Source organism: Neopelma chrysocephalum, unplaced genomic scaffold, assembly GCF_003984885.1.
Source record: "Neopelma chrysocephalum unplaced genomic scaffold, ASM398488v2 Primary Assembly neopelma1_24, whole genome shotgun sequence".
Taxonomy (NCBI): domain Eukaryota; kingdom Metazoa; phylum Chordata; class Aves; order Passeriformes; family Pipridae; genus Neopelma; species Neopelma chrysocephalum.
Genome location: NW_020897693.1, coordinates 7683731 through 7708895, shown reverse-complemented (window position 1 = coordinate 7708895; position 25165 = coordinate 7683731). Strand labels below are relative to the sequence as shown.

Below are 25165 nucleotides of genomic sequence, written 5' to 3'. Positions count from 1 at the left end.
TTCAAGCTTTCTGCTCTGAAACAATGTGCTGGGGCCATTTTTATCTCAGCCTTTAAGGTGACATTAACAACAAACTAGGAGATGCCAGCTCTTCTGGCAGAACAAGCAATAAGTCCCTCTGATTTGCAGGTAAATAAATAAACCCTCACTGATCTGAACCATTGCATGTGACACAGCAGTTCATCTGTAACAGACAAATGTCTTCTTGATTGTTATCATCACATAACTTCTTAGTGGCTGAAGACTTTCAAGTAGTCAGTCTAAACGCTGAGGTTGGCAGGGATCTCCTGTGCAGCTGAGAGATTCCACCTCAAACTCCTGGATCAGTTTATGATTATTAACCCACGATACATCAAGGGGAAGGCATGGAGTGCACACATCAAACTTGATCACCAACTAAGTGACTCTGATAACACGCACAACAGATTTAAGATTGCTGGGATGGAAACAGAACAGGTGCTAATTTAACAGCAGTCTACTCATATTAAAGAAAATTCTTGAAAGCTATTAAGGAGCTAAATCATATTCTAGGTATTATAAGGCATGACACATACACTTTTAGAACAGAAAACAGTTCATTTACTTACGTTGAGCGCTTCCATATCTTTATGAAATTCCCCTTCCCAGAATTTGGGGAGCTTTGAGAATATGGAATTGTCAGTCACCTGACTGCCAAATTTTGTGTCCAACCAGTCAGACAGCAAATCTTTGGCTTCTTCCAACAGTTTCTATAAAACAATAACGGTAAATGCAACTGATCAAAGACTTGCCCTGTTTGAATTCTGCAGAAAGATCTTATTCTGAACAGAGAGGTTTGCTTAAGGAACAAGACTGTTGGAATGAGGCACTTAGTTATGAATACAGAGTAATCCATGTTTCTACCACATTTTTATCATATTGCCCTTCATAAATATAGTTTAAACGATCAGAGAAAGGAAGATCAACTGATAATTGATATCTGTTTTGATATTAATCCCTTAAATTGGCATCTGGAATGTACGCTGTAAACATCAGCTGGGACCTGCAGTTAGACCACATCATCTGTTCACTCATTGCTATTGGATAATCTAACAGAAGTCCTACTGTGCACATTGCTAAAAAGTATCTGAAAGACTAATTTGAACATCAGCAAGGACACATTTTAATCTTATATTAAAAAATTACATTTTTTACACTAGGATATAGTGCAGAAGATGTGATTGCTTAGATTTTAGTAGTTTTTAAAATTCTGTTAGGTCAGTATATGCTTTTATAAAGGCACTTGATATTAGAATAGCTGGGCCTTTTAAAAAAACCCATAATTTAGAGTGAGATTCTTCTCAAGAAGGAAGCACATACTCTATATTTCCCACAGTAATTATCACAAATAATCTGAAAGGATAAAAAGATCAAAATGGAAACCACTTACTAAAAGACATGAGTTGTATTGACTGACTTGGTTACTGGGACAGAACCAAAGCGCAGTAAAGTCAACATGATTACTGTCACTAAATGTAATTGACTTTAACAAAAATAATCCTGAGCATAACTTTGTGGGATGTATTTTCTTCTCTGATCAGAGACAGAAACACTTGTGTAGAAAATTGCCACCAGTACTGGAATGTCAGAAATGCAGCTTCAGTAACCTATACTGAAACTAATTCATCAAGACAAAATAGTCAAAGAGAAGGTCTAAGTACATGAAAGAGAAAAGTCCTCATTGGAAAGGTAAACAATAATGGAATAATTATCACAGTGTGAGGAGAAAAAAAACCCCTAATTGATAAACGCAGCATCCAAAAACTCTATAGCTGAATTAAAGAATCAAATTTCCTGTATTGAATGCAAAGTACTTAAAAGTTCACAGCCCCACAATTCCTCTTTGTATGAATAAAAAGTTCCATAAGGTTTCAAGGAATTCTACAAGCTAAATATTATTTTTAAACTGCCTAAGAATTATAAGCCAAATATAAAATATAAAAAAGAGCTCAAACTTACCTCATGACATCTGTTGATCTCTTCTGCAGGGAGTTTTGCTTGCACAGCTTCTTGTAGAGGGTCAAAAGCAGCCTTCACTGCATTTTGAATTCTTTCCAACATTTGCTTTTTATCTGGGTCTGTTGTCTCATTTAATTTAACTGAAAAGAGCTACAATTAAAAAAAAATTAGAAAGCCACTTGCAGCATAGTACCACTATGTTCCATACACAATATCTTAGCCACATAGTACCTTGCTAGTGATGAATAACACATTATGCCACAGAAAAAGCTTTTACCTCAACCACTGAAACATCCTCATCAGAAATAAAAGTGTAGTCAAAAGAGTTTAGTTTGAAGCTGAATTCAGTTTTTCAGAAATACTTTATAATCACTACATCATCATTATCATTACTGTTATTTTCATTTTCTATGCAGCTGATCACCTTACTTACACAGTTTTTATCACAAATCTGCAAAGAATAACCTTTAATGTGAAACACAGAGAGATGAAATGCAATGCTTAGGTCAGGCAAAGATAGTTGGGCAAAATTTCCACACCTCCTATTCCCAGGCCTGTATTAAATTAATTAGAATGACAATCTCTTTGTGATCTGTAGTTCTAAAAATTACCAGAGAATCACCTTTCCTCACCTTCAGTCCAGAATACACAATTTATTAAATCCCTAAAGCTTTGGAGCCTTTTTGCTCTTTCCAAGGTCATCAGTGGTACAAAAGGAAAACCTCTCAAGCTTTAAAATATTACAGACATTCCACCATTTAAAAACTCTTTTAAAGGATTAAAGTTTGAATTCTAACACACAAACACCCAAATGCTTTTTGAGCAATACATGCACTCACAAATAAATACTAGGAACATAAAAATTTGGCATGCCTTTTAAAGAATTCATCCATTCTAAAACAATGGAAAAATCAAAGTGATGTGCAGATCAAATGACATTTCTAATTTGTGTGGTACCAGGTCAATACAATAACTGAAACAAGCACAAGGAGGTAGCAAAGCGTAAGGCAATTTTAGATGCTTTGCTACATTACTGAGTGAGAACCTTAGAGATTACGTAGCAAAGATTAAATACCATGCCCACCTCTGAGGCAGTTCTAACATCTTCAAGTAGCTGATCTGGTGTTGATTTGTTCTCTCTATACCGTTCAAAAAGGTAATTTTGTCTTGCTCTCTTGATGATCTACAAAGCAGAAAGATGAAAATATTTTTGTCAAGTGACACATAGTGATACAAAGTGCAAATAAAATCTATTACATACCATACGCATTTCAGAATCCCTATAAATTTAACAAGCTCCAAGATTTACATGCAGTAATACAAATTAAACACACTATACATAGTTAATCAGCTACCTCAACAGAGTCAATTAATTATCTCAACAACAGGGAAATAAAATAAATTATCTTTCTAAAATACTTAGTCTTCATTATTTATGACAACAGTCATTTATATATGAGAATATAGGGTTTGCTACCATAGGAATGCTACAAAACTGAGAAAATCAATGCCTCTTTGTACAAAATGTATGTCTAAGTTAATAAGTGTAAGGTTTATCTTGGCTTATCAAGTGGCAATTACATGTGACTCTCTGACTTCCATGCTCAAAGTAGAGTATTTTAGATTGCAATTTAACAAAAAACGTTACCTTATCATCAATATCTGTAATATTCATACAATAGAAAATGTCATATTTAAAATAATCCCTCAAGATTCTTCTCAGGATATCAAATGAGATGTATGACCTAAAAACATGAAAGATATAGGGATGTTTTTAATGAACACCTCCAGTGTATTCTATTCTATGCACAAACCACTTCAATCTCAATCATATTACAGCAGTTTTAATTCGCCCGCATCTACTAGTAAGTTTTTAATCACACAATGACATAATTTTATAACATGCTTTTAATCTTAAATCTCAAGCATCAAGTTCAAAAAAAGTGTTTTCTAGTAATACACTCATCTAAAATAAAGTACTCTTTTCTATTAATCTTTTGTTTCCAACAGGCACTGTTATTACCTATATCAAAATAAGGAACTGCGGTACCTGGCATGTCCCATGTGAGAAGCATCATAAACTGTTGGACCACAGCAATACCACAAGACCTTTTTTCCATTCTGAGGCTGAAATATTTCCTTAATTGAAAGAGAAGATAAAGTGATCAGAAGAAATTGAAGACACGATCTCAGGCCAGTAATAATACACTTGGAGATTGGAACATGAAAACATGGATTATAATTCCAACAAATTTTTACCATAAATTGAGATCACCATTAGCTTTATTTTGTAAGACAGATAACAGGGTGTGGCTGCTTATGTCATCTGCACTCTTATGAATCAAGATATCAGGTTACAAAGATCTGGACGAGGCAGGGCATTATTCAAGCTGCAATTGTAAAGCTTCTCTTTTGCACTGTTACACAGTATAATCAGTTCACAGGTACTTGGACACTACATCCCATGTAACATTAATATTTTTAATACCTCCTGTTTCCCAAAGGACTTTCAAACAAAACCACAAGAAGTTTTACCAGTTTATATAACAACTATATAATTGGCAAGACTTTTTTTACACAGACAACATCCAAGGAAAGAAACTGTGATTTTATTCTGCTCACACTGCCTGCACTTATGTGTATTACAACTGAAAGTCAGGCTATTTTGCATGACAACTTGCAATTGGGAACCATATATTATGCAATATACACATACAGACACAGACTTATAGTCTGTGTACACTTAGTGTGTGCATTATAACACCTGCCCATCAAAAATGCTTGACAGACACAGCATTTCTGGCACGTGCTTGTTATCATTCCGCAAAATACAACCCAGAGACCTGACTATCAAGAGAGCAAACACTTCAGAAACAAACGTTTGATGACTGCTCTAGTTGTATTTCTAAGGAAATCTCCACTTTTCTTTCATTTACACACCTTACTGCGAGTCAGGCTGTTGTAGAGGCAGAGCTTAGAATGTTTTGTCCCTTCAGGGGGAGACCAGGGGGGCTGCACACGTTTGCCTTTACCTAGGAGAAAAAATAGTTTAAAGAAAACTGAAAAGACATTTTCCACAAACACATTTGCAATATAACATTTTCTCCTTATCACATCTTTAAGTTACTTCAAAAGAAAAAAACTCCACATATAAATAGACAAAGCAGTTTCAATCCTAGTAATCCAGTTACTTCTGTTAGTCTCCTACAAAGCCACCAAAACCAAAGTAAATTATTTCAATCTCTTTTATTTTCTACTCTCTAAGTTGCAATTCCTCACAGTTTTTGATCACAGTAACAGCAAGGAAGAGGGTATAAAAGTAAGAGCATGCAATTCAGTTAAAGCATTACCAAGAGTTTTCAAATTTAATGAATTATTAATGAAGTGTTATGGCAGTCCTGGGCTTTCTGCAATGGCACTGATTTTACTGCGATAGTGTATCAGAGATCTCATACAGAATTTGCAAAAAAAAAATCTCCAGAGACCAGAGGTGGTCTCTAGAGCCAATATTGACAGAGTATGTGTACTCAGGGTAAGAGAGAGGGGACATGGAAAGGCTTTTTATCATACATTGCTGCTATGTACACAAGGCATTTTTGAACACACTCATTTAACACAAATATGCTCCAGTTCAGCAAGAGGCTACATTTTGCCATTAAAGAGAGTTGACAAAACCCAGGGTAATATTAGTGACAATATTCTTGCTTTTGTTTCTCTTAAATTTGTAAGAAGCAACAGAGTTGTTAAACTCATGGGTTTTTTTCAAAGTTGTAGTTTGCTATGCATAGGGCTGTTTACAGCTGTAATGATGTTAAACTAATTATTGCATTAACTAGGAATGAAAGCAAACCAGAAAATTCAAAAATACAGCAAGTTTGCCAGCTTAATACACAGAGCACTGTCTTTAGGAATTCTCATGGTATGCATTTTAACTGCAATTAAAATATTATACAAACTATTTGTTTTGACGACAAAATTGCCTTTCTGATCCTGTGTCTCAGGGTGCTCTTCATTAAATCTGTTTCTCCCAATATCTTCATATGCATATTTTGGCTGAAAACCTTCAAGTAACATAAACATTCATGGTATAAAAAATTTAATCTCTTTTAATCTCCACGTTATGAATCCATGGAAACACGTGTTGATTCTACACATTTCATTGCATGAGGTATTCCCGAACAGAATACCTCAAGACCAGTGTATCCATAACACAGATCATACACCAAGGGATGGATTTATTTACTCTTTGATTTACAAAGATTACACTGGCATGCTTAATTGTGGCCAACACTTCCCTCGGGGAAAAAAGCCTTTGTGGGTTAGTCTAATAAAAGATAAATCTGTAAAGCCTTCTTTACTAACAACCACACAGGAAAAACCCAGATACTGCAGCCTAATGTTCCCAGCTTGTGAGTTAGGTGTCACGTTATATGCACTGCAGACACCCCCAGGGCAAAGTATACTGGTTAGTCTGTTCAAATACACCTCTGACAGCTACAGCCTGTCCCCTGGTTGAACTGAAGTTCATTTGCTCTAGTCCACCCTGGGGCTCTCTGGTACACCCAAAAAAACCCCACTAATAAAGTATTAAAAGTCTAGTAAGCATGGCAGATTCACGTGTTATTTTCACAGTGAACACTGCAGAACCCCCTTCCAGGACTCCTGATATATGTGCACAAATCATGAAGATAAAAAGACATAACCCTTTGGAAAGAGAGACTTAATATTAAAGATTTCATGGACAGGAAAAGGGAAACCTTTTCTCATACTGCTCTACCCTGATCCATGAAAGTCTACAAACTGTAGTTAGTGGCATAAATCTGCTATCAGAGCCAGGGGTGCAGCTGAGGTCCCTTCTCTGCCGAAAGGAAATCAATAACCAGCACAAGCACTTGCAGGCACACACACACACAAAATCTACTCACAGCAGTCTGATTTTAACTGCTAGTCTGCTAGGAATTGAGAACACATATGATGAGAGGTTGTGAGAAGATGGCATTGAAGTAACATTAGTCAACAACCAGCAGCAAAAATGACAGACATTGTGCATTCATTTGTAGGTATTGCAAGCACTATACAACAGCTCTGTGTTATTATTATTATTTCATGACTCCTTGAGCAAGGATCTCACTATAAAGCAATTAAATTAGACTAGCTCATTGGGAAACAACTCAGGATAGTGATGCAGCTCCCAAAAATGCCTGCACCCATGCTTACATGATGACCTAGATTAACCGGTTAGTATTTCCACAAATCATCAGCAATGCCTAAATTACCAGGGTTAAAAAAGAACCCCAGACATCCTTTTTGAAATTCAGTGTTAATAACATTCATAAGAGGAAGCATTTAGTTTACTTTATTGTGAATTTGTATATCATACAACTAATATTTAGTTACCCTTGCAAGGAAAAAGGTGGACTGAGCAAATCCTGGTATTTTAAGGAACAAGCCCTAACTTATATATTCTTTTGCAACCCAGAAGCTAGCTAGCTTTTTAAAGAAAATATCCATAATCAAATTCTGTACACTGAGGAATTTTAAAATAAAAAAAAATAATTTGGAAACAGCTTTAACATTCAAATAGGTCAGTCTCTATCAATTACACAGTAACTGTATGCAAGAAGATTGTTATGACTTTGAATACAAGTTGATACTGTAAATTTTAAGGTGTGCAAGAAAGTACAAAAGGGAACTTCTAGGAATTCTCAGCAGTAAAAACCAATACAATGTCAGCTAGTCTATAACCTGCCCACCAGTTTTATATTACTCACTTGTTTGAAGTTTACAAGGCTCATTTTTTTCACTGCTGCCATCATAGATTGCTTCTATGTGTCTGTACCACCGGACAACATGGATATACTGGTCCACAGGTGGCCCCGAAAACTTTCTGAACACCTCCACATCTGCATGTGAAAATGTGAACCCCTGGATATAACTACGAGTGCTCAGGTACTCGTTCAAAGCCTTCACCCTGGCTTCCTCTTCACTAATGCTCAGAATAAAACTGTAGCTGGAAGCTGTAAAGAGAGGCACAGGACATTTGGTCAGCATTAAAAGAAGGAGATCCCATGACCAAAATATATCCTTACAGTATACATCTCCCCCTGCAAATTAGCTCTGGCAACTGACAAGAAATTTGAGAAAAATACGTATTTCCTATTAACAGGATTATGCTCATGCTGTTTTAGTTTTTTGAAGACAACATTACAAGGAGTAGTAAGGGCAAAAGCACAAGTCCTTTCCATGAAGAAATATAATCTACTGAAATTGGAGACAACTCTTCACACAGAGGGAACCTAACCAGCCCCTCTTTTCCACTCTGCTAAAACACTCATCCAGCAAATATTTAAATACATGCCCACATGCAGGCTCCCAGCATGATGCTTGGTTACTCCTATTTGCTCTAGAAACCCAGAAGTTCAGCTGTTGCTGTATATTCCCATACTTCTCCTATACCACTTTCTCTCCTCAGCATATGAATTATATTTCAAATGAGTAAGATCTACACAAACAAACAGAAAGGATATTAGATTCTGCTCCTCTCTCACAATTTTTTAATTACATGATCTCTCTGTAATACAGGCAAAGCAGGTTCAGTTATGTCTCACCTTTACAAATGCAGGGACACAGAGGAAGCAGCAAAAAGGCTCTCTGAGTTGGTGGGGATGCTGACAGTAAGAGCAAGCCCTGTACAAGGCAGTGGGTACAAAGCACTATGGAGGTTATGGCACTGGGGCTAGCACTCCCTTTAGGTAAACGCAGCATTCATATTTTCCTACAATGATTCAATGTTCTGTTCATGTTCAAAGTACTGTATAAACGCTAAGCCAATATCCTGCTCAGGTAGTGAGCCAAGAAGGTAATTTAAGTCAAGGTCATAGGGCAGTAAAGTGAGAGAGGCAATGTGAGAGCACCTGTCCCTGCTCCCACACCACGACAGAGACCATGGCCAGAAGTGTTGCTTCTCACACTGAAATGAACATCTGCACAAGTAGTTCCGAAAGCACTGGAGGTTCTCACAGACCAACGCTCTTGGAAAGACAAGAATGGAAGGAGATAGGGAAGTGATGGCTATGAGAGGATGTGAGGAACTGTACAATTGAAAAGTTTTTCCAAATATCATCAGTTAAGGCTTTACGAGCAGCTTGTTTTCTATATGGAAATCAATTATTAAAATATCCAACAGCAAGTCAGAATGACATGGAAATGGCAGCTAGATACCAAGCATGTTTTTGTTTGACTCTTTTGGGTATAAATGATGTAAGATAGCACATAAGAACTAATAAAAAACATCAATTATTTTAAAAAACAATTTAAAAAATAGAAGTTCACAAAAGATTCATATACAAAAGCAAAGACAAACTCATGTAAAGTCCAAATCTCTCTGAAGGCCTACCCATGTAACTGTTCAGTATAAATAAGGAATAACAAGGAAATAATAGTTCATAACTAGACTTTATGGGCTTGTCTTACCCAGATGAATGGGATTCAGTTTCAGCTCACATAGTTAATTTTACTATAAACTTTTCATGCTCCTAAATATTTACTGATGTTTATCATCACAGAACTTCACATGTTTATACACATGAAATAGTTGTGTTCATTAACTCTGGAAACCTAAGACATGTCTTCCTTGAATGTGAATTTTGTATACATGAATCATAAGAGGGAGAATGCCAAAAAAAAAGTATTACAAGAATGATCTGTGTAGAAATGAAACTATATCTCAAAGAAAAGATCTTGAAAGATCTACTGCAAGGAAATCAGCACTCAATTTGCAAAATATGATTAGGGTTATTATGACCATTATTCACACACCAGGCTGCTAATGGGATGTAAGTCAGTGAATATGAAACAACGTAAGCACTTTCCAACCACATCTGCAAACCCATCTAAAAGGGAAGTTGCATAAACTTACACACAAATCCAACAAATATGACAGAACTCTTACAAACCGATTTTGGCAAGGAGAGATGGCAAATACTGCCTGTGAGTATCAGTACCAGCTCAGCTCTGACAAACCAAAATTATTTTAAGCAATCTTGGCACTCACATTAATACTTGAAATTATGAAGTTTGGCCTGTGTCTGGCTGCAAGAGCGACAGCAGACTTGAAAGCCTAATACATCAAATACTCATGTAGCCCAGGGGACCTAACAGGAGGATGTCTTTATGCTGAAACTGATCCCTGACTCAAATTCAGCCCAAACTCACAGCCATGACTGGGCACCACAGCACGTGCGGTACAGCAAGAACACATCTGAGCAGCTGTTGACAGCGTTTCCTCAGAGTGCAGCAGTAGCTGAGCCACAGCGGTCTCGAGCTCCCAGCAGGCTCACTGTACCAATCTAAGTGTCCCACATTGGTTTCACAGGCTGTGCTGAGCTCCAAACTTTATTTTCTTTCCTAGACCCACAGCTACTTTTCAGAATGTGACAACTTGAAGCTATCACAAATGTGTTCTACTCTCTGCTGCAGTCAGTTGCAGATACAGGCAAAGTCTTAGTGTTTGAGAGAGTGCTGAGCGATGTCCCATCACTGGAAGTGTTCAAGGTCAGACTGGATGGAGCTCTGAACAACCTGGTTTAGTGAAAGGTGTCCTTGCCCACAGGAGGGGAATAGAACTAGATGATCTTTAAGGTCCCTTCCAACCCAGGCCATTCTATGATTCTACCATCAGTGCAATTCTGAAGTACCTCTGAGCATCCTATTTCAGTATATGCAGAACAAAATCATTCTCACTTCTGGCATTCTCGTGAGTAGCTCCAAACTGGACTGAACTCACAAAACAAAAGCTTTTCTCATGAAGAACAGGGTACTCTCCTGGAAAGAAAGAATGACTGTGGTAACAGTGTTTTTTGGATGGCAATATAGCAGTGAACCATTTCTTTTCAAGCAAAAGAAATTAGTAAAAACTATTTTTACATAAAAGCCTATTCTGATTTAATTGATATCACTACTAAAACAGGAATAGTAAATCTACAAAATCTTGGTTTTCTGTGACTATTCTGTACCCTCAGTTCCTCCTTCAGAGTCTAGCACTGCCTTTAATTCATCACACACTCCCATTGATGTATTTTCTGATACCTAAGTGCTGCATCCCCTCTTCCCATATACTTCAGTATCCCCATCCTCCTGTGCATCTCCAACCCTTCTTTGCTCAGTCTGTTAGCCAACTGTGTGCAAGAGGCAGCCCACTGTTAAACGCAATTAGTAAAAATCGATGGATTAAAAAAGTATTGAGGGAGAAGGGCCAATGGATATATGTACGTCTGACTTGTTTTCCCTGTTGCTTTAGGAAAACAGGCTAAGAAATCGCCCTTCTCTCTGACTGCAATTTTTTTCCACTCCCAATAAACTACAGTTGTTATTGCTCCATTGCATTAAGAAGTGTTTTCTTGACAGCAGAAACATGGGAGTATTACAGAGCTGTTGCATAACACTGAGTTTTAACTCATGTGAATGGAATGATCCATAGATATCAAATCATATCAACAGCTACTCCATTCAGGAAATAAGTACAGAGAACAAGTATTGGAGAGGTAGCAAAATAACCTTGAAAAATCACAAGAATTAATGTTAACAATGAAACATTACAAAGTTGTTTCCAAAAAATTCCACTGTAGATATTAACTAATACAGTTCTCATAAAATAGCTGCTGGTGTACAATCTCTTTGGGTGATATAATTGTCACACATTCTTCTTTCCATGCATGGAGTGCTTTGGAGACTACTAAAAGACACTGGGAATTTGTCTGCAAGACCACAGCAACACACAGACTCAAAGGCATAGGACTGCTTCTATGTTTTATTTGCACATAAAATACCTTCTGAAGTTTAATCAAGACACACAGACCATACAACATCAATAATTTCATGGAAAATTTTCAGTTTTATTAACTAGAAAATGAAAATTTCTGTTCCTTGAAGGTGTTGACAGCAAAGTAAATACCAAAAAGCCATAAAGCAGGCAGAAACTAGCTAGTTTAGGTAATTTCTCTTCCAACAAATTTAAAGCAACACAGAAAAGACAAATGTAACAAGTCTTATTATTAAGATGTCTTCAAATTGGCCATTTATCATTCTAGCTGGCCACTCTGGTACTTTCAGAAGGAATTCCAACTATTTGCTCAGCCAAGATGAATTACTCTTTTCCATAAACATTTCAGAACCACCAAACCAGTGCAATGACTTCATCTATGCCAGACACAGCATACACACAGATAGACAGAGAGACAAAGGACTTATCAAGACTCACACATGAGATTCAAGAGGCTTTTGGCTGAGCAGAGATTTTTAAGACTGGAGTATCCCACATGGAGGAAGAGCTTGTCAATCCCAGTCACTTGAGCCCTGTCAGTTTCCCTTCCACTTTTCCCGAACTGAAACTAAATGTAACAATTGCAATTTAAAAAAAAAGACAGAAGAAAAAACTATTTGCCTAATTATAAAGTTAATCAAAAAGTTTCTTAAAAGGCACCTGAACTGAGCCTTTGGTGTTTTGTTTTTTTTTCTCCTAAGATACTGAAAACACTTCTAAAAAAGCCAATCCCTTGAAAACATATTTCACTTTAATGGGAATGTTACTTTTGATGAACAGAGGGCAAAGCAACTTTCAGTAGCAAAGAAAAAGGAGCAAAATCTTTGAATTTACAGTTCCTTAACTGGAATGACAAATTTCCAACCCTTTACATACCATAATGGTATTTCATACTTGCATGACTGGTATTCCAAGTTTCTATTTGCTACCGTAGTGCCAAAAATTACAGGACTACCCTAGTCCTCCTTCCATATGGAAGTGAGCAGTGCAACCCGTCATTAAACCATGACCAAAGAAAATATCCGAAAAAGTCAAGAAGTTCAGACACGAGTTCAAGGGAGAACAGTGATGACTTGGAAAGACAGCAAGGGAGACACAGGGGCAGGTGAAAGAGAACAGAGGACGCGGCGATAGGCGCACAGCCCAAGCGGTTTGGCAGCCACCAAATAGCTCTTGGAACCCATCGAGCTGTAGAACAGCTGTTTCCAGCCTTCAGTACCGAGAAGCTCCGAATTTTTTTTCCACAAACCACTGCGTGTCAGCATTAACCTTCACGTTCGCGGTGAGGCACAATACGAGCCGCATCCCACGGGCACCCACGGGACGGGCGCGGAGGCACCTGGGGGGCTGCGGCGGCGGGGTCCCCACGAACGCGCCCTGGAGGGGCTCGGTGGGGACCCCGCCACAGCGGACGCCAAGGGATGCAGATCCCAAGGGACGCGTGAAGGAGGCGACCACGGCGACGCCCCACCGCCCCCATCTCCCACCTGACACCGTGACAGCGGCGGGGCCGCGGCCCCGACCGCCGCCGAGCCGTGACAACCCCGGCGGACCCCCCGCCTGGCCCCGCCGGGGCTCCGCGGCGCCGGTCGCCGACCTACCGTGCTCGGCGGCGGCCGCTGCTGCCATCCTGGTGCCTCGTCCTGCCCTCGCTCCCGAGCTGATGCAACAGCGCGTCCGGAAGCCTCGCCCCGCCCGCCCTACGCTACTTCCGACGGGAGCCCCGCGTCACCGGGGCAACCGGGAGCACCGCCCGCCCTCCCGCGGCATCGCCCGCCCCCGGCACTCACGGCATCGATCAGCTTGGAAAAGACCTCTCAGGTCACCGAGTCCAACCCACGACCGAACACCACCGTGCCAACTGAGGCTATCCTTAAATACCTCCAGGGACGGCGACTCTACCACCCGAAAGAAGTCCAAGAGTCAACACCTGCTTCTCTCTCAACCAGGCTTTTATTGCGGTGCTTCGAACACAACGGTGCTAAGCAGATCGATACAAAACAAAACTCTACGAAGAAACCAAAGCACACATACTCTCAAAAGCGGCAGCAGCCTCTTTGTTCCCACCTGACAGGCTGGGACAGCACGGCACTGCCACACGCAAAGGGAAGCACGAGCTCCTCGCTCCCAAGCGGGCATCCGGCGCCCGAGTTCAATATTGTACAACTCAAAAGACCTTAGTGAATGTCACAACCCGAGTCCGTGACAATACTGACAGTGCTAAATCCCTCCCAGTTCTCCACATGAGGTGAGGAGGATATCAAGTCCATGCCATCACATCACTTTTACTGGAGCTTGTTGATGTCCTCATTTAACAGAAGTTTGTAGACACACATATGTACACAAGCGTTTCTGAAGTTCCTCATAAACATTAATCTGTAGCTTCTACTTTACTTATAATGTTATTACTTTTTAAAGTGTTCACTACGTTATCATAAGCCTTCCTATCTATATGCTTCAACTCACTCAGTAACTTAATAATGCACTGTTTTTCTCCCAGTGTATTTCTCCAGATGAGAAGCATCTGATAGGATTGCTCTTCTATATCATTATGAAAGTTATAAATAATTTTATCAATATCATTGTCATGCAGATGAGTTCTCATAAGCTGCCTCCAGTTTTTTGGTGGTACTTCCTTTATAAAGGCCTCAAAGCAAACTCTCCGTTCTGAAAGAAAAAACAACGCACATCAGCTTGGGTTTTAAGACACAGATTCTCTTTTTCATAGCTAATGTAGGTCCTTTCCCTTTAATTTTCAGCCAATGCCTGCACAGACCGAACAGCAGCAGCAAGGCCAGGTTTGGCACCTAAGGAGCACCAGGTTTCCTACTAAGAGATTGTAAACACAGCTGAAGGTCTGTTGGTCCAGATATCTTAAAAGAAGTCTCCTAAGACACCATTCAGCGAAGGTGGTTTTGAGGAATGCTTCACTGCCTGGTACTTTAGCTTAACAGGGCTACAAAACAGTAGGCTTTAACCATAGGTTTGCCACACCAAGGCCATCATGAGAAAAACCCCTCTCTTGGACATCCAGCACAATTTGCTCAGTACAGACAGATGTATGGGGATTTGATGGAGTCTTCCATGTCAGTGGACATCTGACAGAAAGATTTCCTGCTCTGACCTACCCCCCCACTCACTAAAGCAGAGTACACTGCTGCAGTGCAGCCTTGTTTTAAAATATTTTTTAAAAAAATTTGTACCATTCTTATTCTTAAAATCATGGCTGCACTATACCCCTGCGCAGAAAAGTCATGCTTTAAAAGTAGAACAATTCACCACAGGGATTACAACTTCTCTCAAGTGTAGCAATAATCCTGTTTCAGCATATTTTACAATTTACTGAAAGCCTTATAGCTCTAAGCAATATTCATTAGCCTCCCTACACTATTCCTTAAGTAGACTAGTCAACAGGAAACAAAACCAAATTCCAAGTACTGTCAATTTATGGAACACTTACCTTTTTGAGAGAGATCCTTAACAATTATTTGATGCTCTGGTTCTCGTACCTGTAATACAAAGTTGGACCATGACTCCAACATATCAGGGTGGTTCACTTACAATTATTCTTGACCTACTTGACAGCTTGCTTCTACACCACGCACACCATTAAGTGGGGGGTGGGGGGCAAGTTTCACAGCACAGCTGAAAGTATTTGAGTAAAGAAAATTGCATGATGAAACAGCTCTGAAGCGAAGCAACAAGGCAACATATTTGCTGCTTTTGCTACAGAGCAGCTTCTATGTACATTTTGACAGGGAGATGAAAGAGGCAGAGTAAATTAAATGTAAGGGATTGAAGTTTGCTTTCCCAAGACATCACTTTCCATACTTCCTATTACATCTTTAATGCAAAGTATCCTTTATCATTCTGCCTGAAAACTCAAGAAATAGTTAAAAATAGAACTGAAATTACACATGTATTAGAGAAAACGTGATGATAATTTCACATGCACACACTTACCACCCGATTTGCTGGTGTTCTAATACTTGATACATCAGATAGGTTATTCTGATGAAAAGCAGAATTCTGGCCAGGTTTTGATTGTAATGAAGACTCAGGAATCCTCCTCAACCACCTTAGCACACGGTGCTTCCAGTCCCCATGCAGGATGGTGCCCTGCTCAGTAAGTGCACTATCTTCCTCTGGTGATGTGTCTTCTACTTCCAAGTTAATATTGATTTGTGCTTGGCTCTCTGGGCTCTCACCACAGTTCTCACCCTCTGGGTTCATTGAGTTATTTGCAGGTGCAGGTGTCTTCCTTTCTGGCAAAATGAGGCTTTCACTACCGCCCTCAGACTTCTGTAAAGAATAAGAACATGCTTTAAGAGATGTTTCATAGGTAGGCCTACAAAGACAGTCTAGGGGAAGAAAAAAGAACACTTGAAACCACCAGATAGAGAAATAACAGGAGACCTGCTAATAGGGCAAAGTTACAGCCTTCACAGAACTGGAGTTCAAATGGTTTTAGAGCCCAGCTCTTCACTTCAATGTCTCTTCTGCTCCCACTGGACTGTAGGGTAAGGCTCACAGGCTACCTCCACAAAAAATGCAGGAAACTTTTCCCGATGTTCTCACTGATGTGGGATTTCTGCTTGCTCCTCTCTAGGTACAGAAGTTTTGCATCTCTTGTAAGTTAGGAGGAAATTAAATTGCTTTGCTTCACCTGAGCTGACTTAACAGCAACAGGGGCCTCAAGCCTCTTGCTATGTCAAGGCTGATGCTCTCACAACTTTTTCCAAGCTGATTATAGCCTATCAGCTCCATGTAGTGCACTAGTTTAGGCTTTCTTGGGCTGGATTAACTTTCCTGACAGATTCAGAAACTGGAATCAGTTGAAAGAAACCAGGGAGCACCAGTGCACATCACATACCTTTTGTGAGGGGACAAAGAGGGAAGCAACCAAGGAAGGCTGCATCAGTTTCAGCATTGCCAATTCATTAAAGCATATAGCATATATATTCATTAAAGTACAGCCCCAACTCATCAGGAACAGTACAAGTACAAAGCAGACTAGCATCTAACATATCAGCTAGTGCTAAAACCAGAAAGCTTTAGGAATAGTTTCTAAGATGCGGAAAACAAGGGTGAAGAGTAACTGTTCTTCCCATGAGACATGTGTTTTAAGGTACAGCCTCTGTGAGCATAAGCCAGTGTGGTTTCTGCTTGCACAAGGTCAGTGACCCATGTGTGATGCCACCATATGACCAACATGCATAAGCAGGGATGTGAAGGGAACCACCCCACACATCACACATGTAGTTGTACATCATTCTCATTGAAAACACTTTCTGTTAAGGGTGTAAACAGGTTAAAGAAATTGATCTTTTTTATAAAGGATAGTTCTTAAATAGGAAGCCAAGTGACTGAAAATATATAGAACAGCTGACCATTTTGTTTCAAAATACAGCAGCAGCAGCAGCTATCAAAGTATTAGCAGTTGTTGCGGTTTTTTTTCAGAGCCACATAAATTCACTGGTACTTTGGAAAGGACAGTGTGTTGGTGCCAAAATACCTGGTCTCAGAATTCTATCAGTGTAACTCTCCTTAGCAAATAAGCTATTACAGCAGCATGAACACTCCAAGTGCACAGACACTCTATCTCAAGTCTGTGATAGCTCTTTACATGAGAGCTAAGTGTCTCCATGCACCAATTTGTAATTGCATTATTCTACTACCTTTTAATTCAAATTAAAGAGATGTTATATTTGCCTATTTCTATGCTACAGCTTTTTGACCAGGCTTTCTGTCTTCAGCTTCTAGAAATACATGAAGTACTGCAAATCTGGCCAGGGGGTGGGAGGAGACAACCCAGCAAAAAAGTGTAGGTGATCGACGTATTTGAGCCACTTATGGACCTTAAAAAAAAGAGCAGAGTTTAAGGTGATATTTTAAACATATCTTTCAATTCTGTTTCTTCAGTCTTCGAGTATTTTTTACATAATTAAAATGCATTTAATTGCTCAAAATGTCTAATTGGTAACATTAGATGAGCTCACACACTGGGTGAGTAGTGTATTGGGAAGAGGACAAGAGAAGCAGCAAGGAGAAATAGTGTTGTACACATGCTATGAGAGTAATCTGAATATTTTTCTTAGATCCTCATCAAGACTAAGATTGGTTTTACACCTTGGCACTACACATCATTAACTGTACTGCTAAGACTGAGCTAATTTTTTCCTCAGAGTTCTGTTAAGGGTATAGGTTCTAACTAGAGAAGCTAAAGCTAGACTAGGTAAATACAAGCTAATTTTGTATTTATATTGCAAAATGCTAGATTAGCAATAGTAGGTTTTTTTCATACTGAAACAGTAAAGTTCTGAAATAGTGTTTGACTACAGCAGGCCAGGGTATATCTAGCTTTACAGTGGAACACATGCTAGCAGCCAGCCTTGGTAAACCATTTTTAGGGATGCACTTTGGAACTGGCATGCTCTGAGCCCCAAATCCCTCATCTTATGGGACTATTTAGAGCCAAAAAGTTAGACTGTTCTGGTCTGTAGCTTTTGACATGAGCCCAAAGGCAGGAAGGCTCAGTCACTTTATTGGACCAAGAGTAGTAGGTCTTATGAACAAATAATTTGTTGTTAAATTGCAATAAAAGCTTGAACATCACCATGCAGGTAACTGATAGCTGACACTGATTGCAGAACACATGTGAAAGAGCAAAAAAACTAAATTGGATCAAGGTATCATCTGGACACAGTCTGAAGTGAAAGCTTGAAGCTAGTCTAATTTTTTTCCGCTTTCAAAACATCCTGGTCACAGGCTCTGAAGTGTTTCCAAGGGAAGTATTGGAAAGCCCAACTGTAGCAGACACATGCAGTTAATCAGGCCCTTGCTAATATCTTGCCCTGTATGAATCACAACTTCCTGCATCACAGGAACACATCCTACCAGAGGTCTACAGTGAGACAAACATTGAGGGCTATGCATCAAGTACAATTAAACAGTGCACAATTAAACTGCACAAAACTGAGATGAAACATTTGATCTATCACATACTTACCAGACTTTTCTCCACATCTTTATCAGCTGAAGCAGCTGAAAAACAAAATAAGTGTCTAAGAAACTTTTAAGAATTGCAGCAACTTAAACAGAGCTGAATTCATGCAAGATTTATACACAGTAGAAACTTTTGTAACACAACCCAAAGCTTTTACAAGCCATTAAGTTTCCTTGAACTGTAATACATTTCATGACACTACTACTCTTAGCTTCCACCAACAGCACATACACTGTGCCTTCATAGAGAGGAGTCCCACTTAGTAAAATGCAGACAACAAGATGCAGTTTAAGTCACTCTTGCATGCTCCCCCACTCCAGCTTATGCAGCATTTTTGTGGGCTATTGCAATACAGACAGAAATTGTTTTTACTGCAATACAATTGGTAAAGCATGATTTGAACAAAGTTACCATTCAAAATTCAGACCAATTGTTAACATTAATCTAACTACACTACTTGCAAAAACACCTTAATACACAGTAGTGGAAAGAGAAATTTCCAAGGAAAACAGCTCAATTTCACTAAAAGAATAAATTCACACAGGACTTATCAACCTCACGTTCACATTCATTAAGAGGCTCAAATGATGAAAGGGCAACACTTTGTAGAAAAATCTCCACATCCAAATACAGAGAACAAAAGCAGTTAATGATCTAATTAGTTGCTACTTTTTGCACCATGCATCTGAGCTGACACAGGTTTTTGTCTTTGCCAATACAAGGCAAGTAGATAGGAAAAGTCCTTTTTAAGGACCTAATTATAATCATGCTTTGAAGTAAAGGCATCTGTCAGCAAAATAAGGATGCTCAGTTAAGGATTATGCATTTTATTTACTTAACAAAACTACTCTTCTTCAATCACATGCTAAGTGAACTAGAGCTTAAAAAGGTCTCCTATAAAAGTAACACAAACCCCAGAGATAGCCCTAGTGCATGCTTTACCTAATTCTGGAAAGCAAATTTTATGGACAAGAATCAAGTAGTTACCTTTATCACACTTCAACATTTTAAATACCAAGATCAGCAAAACCACAACAACAACCAAAATAATTGGAAGAATAATCCAAGAAAGAGCTGTGCTTCCTGTGAAGGAAAAAGAAATAAAATTAGTACTGAAGCAGCCCCCCAAAAAGATATTCCTTGCTGTCCTAGAAAACAGCCTAAGCCCAGCACTAATACAACAACCCTGCTAGCTTGTCCTGGAAGAGGCACTAGGGACTTTCAGCTGACCTGAATGTGCAAGTACTCGTTTGCACTGCACATCATTACCCCAAAGGCAGCAGGGGATTCTGCACAGACCTGCAACACAACTTCTACAAGGTCTTCCAGACAGACACTTAAAAGGGGAAACAAGTATGCAAAAGATGACAGCAAGCTTGAGGTGCTGTAACATAGATAGTGTCAGTTCAGTCTTCCTCTAGTCTGGCAGAAGCTATCTACTAGCAGAAGAGAAAGCTGCTCCATACACAGCTTCTCAGGCATAGGAAACATATCTGGAACTTTCAGAGGTATCACCCTTGCAACTTTGAAAACCCTGGCAACACATGTAGCTTTTCACCCAGTGAAACTTAAGATGGTTTGTCACTCCAATGCCTTTGAGAGTTTGTCTTTAGCAAGTAACTCCCAGACTAAAACACAGAAGCTGTTAAATGTTACAGTAGTTCAAACCACTGTTTTACAGACTGCTATGGTGTTATTAACCTGAAGCCACAGACCCAACAAACCAAGCTGAGTGGGATTTCTGTACCAGACCTTGATCCGGTAAGTCACATCCTAGGCCTGTAGTAGCATTGCAATTCCGGTCGATTTCTTTCCCTTCCGGATACCTGCAGTGGGTGGCAACACAGGGTTGTATCAACATTTCCAGAGCAACGTGCAGCTCTGTATAGACCCGATTTTTTTCAGGCAGAGCTTAGAGGCATAAACAGATAACTTTGTTAAAAGTGCACCTTTAAATAACCCAAGATAGTACTGCAAGATTAAATAGAAGCAAAGCAGATAAAGTTCACGTATGTTAGCTTATAAGTGGGAGGGGGAAAATGCAAAAACCAAACCACAGTAGATGCATTATTCATGCACAGTTAATTGCCTTCAACAGGTAGTTCTACTTCCCAAAATTTTTGACTGGGTGCTAGAAAGTGTATTCAAGTGTGTACCTAGGGAAATACTAATCTGAAGACATGAAAAGTGCAAGCTTGCAGCCATAAGCAACAAGCACAATACCCAAGTTCACATCTTTTTAGGTTTCAAGTTCACATATTTTGACACCTAAAATTTAAATGCATGAATAATTCCATTTGGCTTCAGGGCAATTATTTACAGCCAGATAACATGTGTTAGCTATTGGCACTGATTGGGCCACAGGTCTAACATTCCCTAGAAAGAAAACAGTCACTTATATTCTTTATCAAACTTACATTTTATTGTGTCTCTGACATATTTCACAGCTCTTGTCAGTGCAGAAATACCCTTGTTTGCACTCGCATTCAGTGTTGTGTGTCAGAGTACAGGGTCTCACAGTTACTTGATCTAAAAAATAAAACAAAAATTACAAAGTAAATATAAAAGATGTGACTCTACAACTCTGCAGAAGTTATACTCATGTCATAAAGGCAATTTCTTTCTAAGTTCAATATGCTCAATGAGGATCAGATTTTCCACATTAAAAAGGGGAAAGGGTTAAGGCTTCATCAAAATCATGCTTGGTACCATCTTTGCACTGTCTGCATGACAAGCATTCGTCCAAGCCGTTCTCATGGGCAGTATAACTCTCTCCTTCCTTGCAAGGGTGACATTTTCCTCCCAAATGTGGAGCACTGCAGTGCTGAGCAGCAAAAGTACCTGTGGAAGAAGAGAACCGGCAGCAGCAGCCTCAAGGGATCTTTTAAACAGACAAAGGGCTATAACAGGATGTTACAACACAAACCCATTTTGAGGAGAGTCCAACCTCTCCTCACAAATGAATCATGTGCCACATGAACCAGCACAGGAAAGTCAGGAGGCATATTCCCAGTTTGCTGCTCAGACAAGGAGCAGTGCCAAACGAGGCATACAGCCAGGCCTCTGCTGAGACACACAGGGGACAAGGATGACTCTCTGCAACAGCTTAGAGTCAGCTATATGGCCAGCACCATCTCTGAAGGAGCTGATGAGCACAGAGAGAACTGGTTGTAAGAACTACTCGTCTACTTTCTCCGAATTACCTCTAAATAGCCCTCTGATACTCTCTAGGGGCAGGGTACTTCTCAACACAAAACTGCTTAACTCTGCACACACTGAGTAAGGAGGGGAGAGCAAAACCAAACCCAACTCTTACCTTCAGACACAGAAATACCAGAATTCCCCATGGCTTGTTCTTTGTGCTAACTGAAGTGTTTTGTTAACAAAAAACCAAATTGTTAACAATACCCAATTTTGAACACTTTATCTTCAACCATGAGCAGAGTTTTCCTGGCTTGCTGCCAAGGCACCTCTCCCAGTCATCACCTGTCACACAAGGGACTCTTGCTTCAAAATGGAGCCTGGCCTAAACAGCACCAAGAAGCCATCATGGCTTCAGATGGGCTTATACTTTCACCAGATGAAACCATAAAAAACAATAGTGACTCAGTCATCTCCACGAGAAAGAAACATGGCCATTATCAGCTGTAACTTCCTAAAGTCTTACCTGCTGGACAAGATACACAGCAGTGTCCTTCATGGAAGTACTCTCCCTCTTCACAGTTCTTTGCTCGGGTTCCAGGCATTGTCAGCAGCATAACCTACAGCAAAGACAAACAGGCATTTGAGTGAATCATCCTCCCAGGACATGATAACCATCTCAGGGAGATGAACCAGTAAAGACTTGGAAACACGTTCAGAAGTTTATGGGAAGCCACAGAGGAAACCCAAACTAATTTCTGCTAAGTGCTGCTCACAGCAGTAATTGCAATCACAAAGTTGGGGTTAAAGCACCACCGTGCAGCAGCTGATGGGTTTTAGACACTATTGCCACAGATCCCTGACTCCATTTAAAATTCTGTTTTCTTTCAACTAGTTCACTGCAATGGAACTTCAGAGGCCAAAGTTTCTGCCGCATGCAAGGCATTCGTTTCTCCCTCCTCCCATCTTTTTAATTCATGGAGATCAGTGTTAGTCTTCCCCCCCCTCTGCAAAATGGAGGATACGCCCCAGAGACCTCATCCAGCATTTCTCACTGGCTCTGTAATCTTAAGCAGAAGGCAAGTTGAGTCATTAACAAAAATAACTTACTGTAGCCACAGGAGCATTGGGAATGTTTACACACGAACATATATTTTTATATATGTTTATTATTATTAAATTTTTTTAAGAGGAAGAGGCCCGCGGGGCACGCACCCTGAGTGCCTCGCAGGTAGACGAGCGCTGAGCTCGGTTTCGAGACACCGAAGTACATCCCTCCCTTGTAAACCGTAAGAGAGAGAAGGTCCTAGAACAGATGCAGGGGGAGAGGAAGGGACAGCCGCGGAGCTCCCCGGCGCTAATTGCCATCAGAGGGCAATTTCCAAGCTGAAATCAAGAGCTCGGCTCCCGCAGCTGCGCTCTTTCAACTCTCTCCCTAGGAGACTGAAAGTCTTTCCTGTAGCCGCGTAGTTGAGGAAACTTCCAGTTTCACAGTTTCACCAAGAACAATTAAAAAGCTCACTCCTGACTTGAAATTTTCTTTTTTTCCGAGGAGAGAAGGAAAGGTGGCAGCAACTGCCTTAGGGAGAGACTCGGAGAACGCGTCACTAGTCCCTACTCCCTTCAGAGGGTTCCCCGCAACCCGGGGCTGGGTTCACAGCAGCTACCCTTCCTTATCCTTTTCAAGTTTAGGAGACCCGCATAAACTCAGGATCCCCGAAGTTTCAAGCAACACAAACAAAAAGTTCAGGTAAGTTACTAAAGTCTCTTGAGGAAGAGGAAGGTAGGACAACCTGCAAGGCTCCTCCACTCCAGACTTGGAGGAAGCCTCTTTTCCCGTCAAAAGGAGGGATTTGGCTACGGACAGGTGCCAGCCCCCACTCGCGGCGGGCAGGTTGAGGGCGAGCCCCTGCCCGCAGACAGCGGCCAGAGCCCCTCACCCGGCACTCACCAGCAGCAGCGCCGCCGCTCCTCCGGCTGCCATCGCGGCTCCCGGCCCGGCACTGCCCGTCCTGCCTCCGCTCGGCACGGCCGGGGGGAGGTGCCGGCTCTTCCCCTTTATCCGCCCCCGCGGGCGGCAGCGGCCGCCCCCGCCCGGACCGCGACCCGTCCCAGGGGCGCCGTGCCCCCCCCCCGAAGCCGAGGGAAACCACGCCGTGCCTTGGGACAGCCCCTGGTAACACGCTTTGCACCTATCGAGAGCAGGCAGAATCCACGCTGGGATACGGCGCGATCCGTGCCCCTCCACCCAAAAAAGCTCGCGCGCCGACGGGCAGCTCACTGATCATTAAAAGAAGGGGCGAAGGATGTACTGGGAGTTTTCCCAACGACACGCAAACTGGGTTTTCTAACGCCCTGAAATGGTTCTCAGCTTTTCCCTCAGCAGATATTCCTCCCAGAGAAATAACATTTCTGACCGTGATGTTTCTCGAGAATACTCTTTATCTTCCATGTGCATGTATCCGGTACAAACATTCACCTCAAGATGTTGAAATTGGATTAAAATTAATGGCACAAGGATTTACAGATTGCTCCTTTTTGGATTATTTTTAATACCCTGTGGCAGCAGCAGTAAATGTTGGAAACTCCTACTCTGCTCATGCATAATTAGTTTATGTAAGTTGATAATTTCTTTCACTGAATTGCTCCTTTTGTGGCAAGTGTTTTACTTAACTGCAGTAACAAGTCCCAGTGAAATCCCTGTGGGTGTGTAGCTTGGTAAAATGGAAATGATCCAAAGAATTTCAAGAATTTGCATTTATACCTACCGGATGCTTCCTCTCAGCACTGCTTCTCTTTGGTTCAGGTGGGCATGGGCTAGTTTTTTTTCCCTGTTGTTTTAGTAAGCATTTCTCAAACCCACACGCAGTTGTACCCAAGAGATGTAAATAGCCCTACAGGCAGAGAGGCAACTATCTATAATTCAAATAATTTCAAAGCAGGATGTGTGTGATGAGGAAGGCTGTGCTGACAGGCCAGAGATGTGCTGACTTGCTGAAGCATTCAAAGGATATTAGTAGATGTGTTTGCACAGTGAACACTTTCAAGGTGCATACAGGACTTTGCATAGCCTGAGAGGCAGAGGTGGGGGGACCCCATCTCATCAAGTTTTATCTGTGGCACAAGTCAGACTTCCTCAGAAAGGGTGACTAGGATGATGTCCTTCAAAAAGACACCCAATCTGGATCAATAATGTTGACATTCTTGAAGTATGATTCCTC

At 40.6% G+C, this 25165-nt stretch overlaps 2 protein-coding genes across 3 annotated transcripts in view; both read right to left on the bottom strand.

The window, feature by feature from the left end:
- CARS (cysteinyl-tRNA synthetase) overlaps positions 1-13512 on the bottom strand; it is a 32997-nt gene extending 19485 nt beyond the window's left edge. Inside the window, exons 1-8 of one of the 2 annotated variants that reach the window (XM_027701884.1) lie at positions 13399-13512; positions 7749-7994; positions 4918-5009; positions 4028-4116; positions 3626-3722; positions 3062-3160; positions 1978-2127; positions 588-728 (exon numbers count right to left, since the gene is read on the bottom strand). In XM_027701884.1, coding sequence (XP_027557685.1) covers positions 588-728; positions 1978-2127; positions 3062-3160; positions 3626-3722; positions 4028-4116; positions 4918-5009; positions 7749-7994; positions 13399-13426 — 942 coding nt within the window. In that variant the 5' untranslated portion in view covers positions 13427-13512. The remainder of the gene's footprint in view (positions 1-587; positions 729-1977; positions 2128-3061; positions 3161-3625; positions 3723-4027; positions 4117-4917; positions 5010-7748; positions 7995-13398) is intronic. The other variant, XM_027701894.1, reaches the window with a different exon arrangement.
- Positions 13513-13731: 219 nt separating this feature from the next.
- Positions 13732-23965, bottom strand: LOC113976583 (tumor necrosis factor receptor superfamily member 1A-like). Its single transcript, XM_027701904.1, has 10 exons — positions 23896-23965; positions 22471-22564; positions 21513-21644; positions 21221-21332; positions 20556-20629; positions 19791-19886; positions 18807-18841; positions 15761-16099; positions 15258-15306; positions 13732-14464 (listed from the first exon to the last, which is right to left on the bottom strand). Exons 1-10 carry the CDS (start codon positions 23926-23928, stop codon positions 14169-14171), a joined length of 1260 nt encoding a protein of 419 aa, XP_027557705.1. The 5' UTR covers positions 23929-23965; the 3' UTR covers positions 13732-14168.
- Between the last annotated feature and the right edge of the window lie 1200 nt (positions 23966-25165).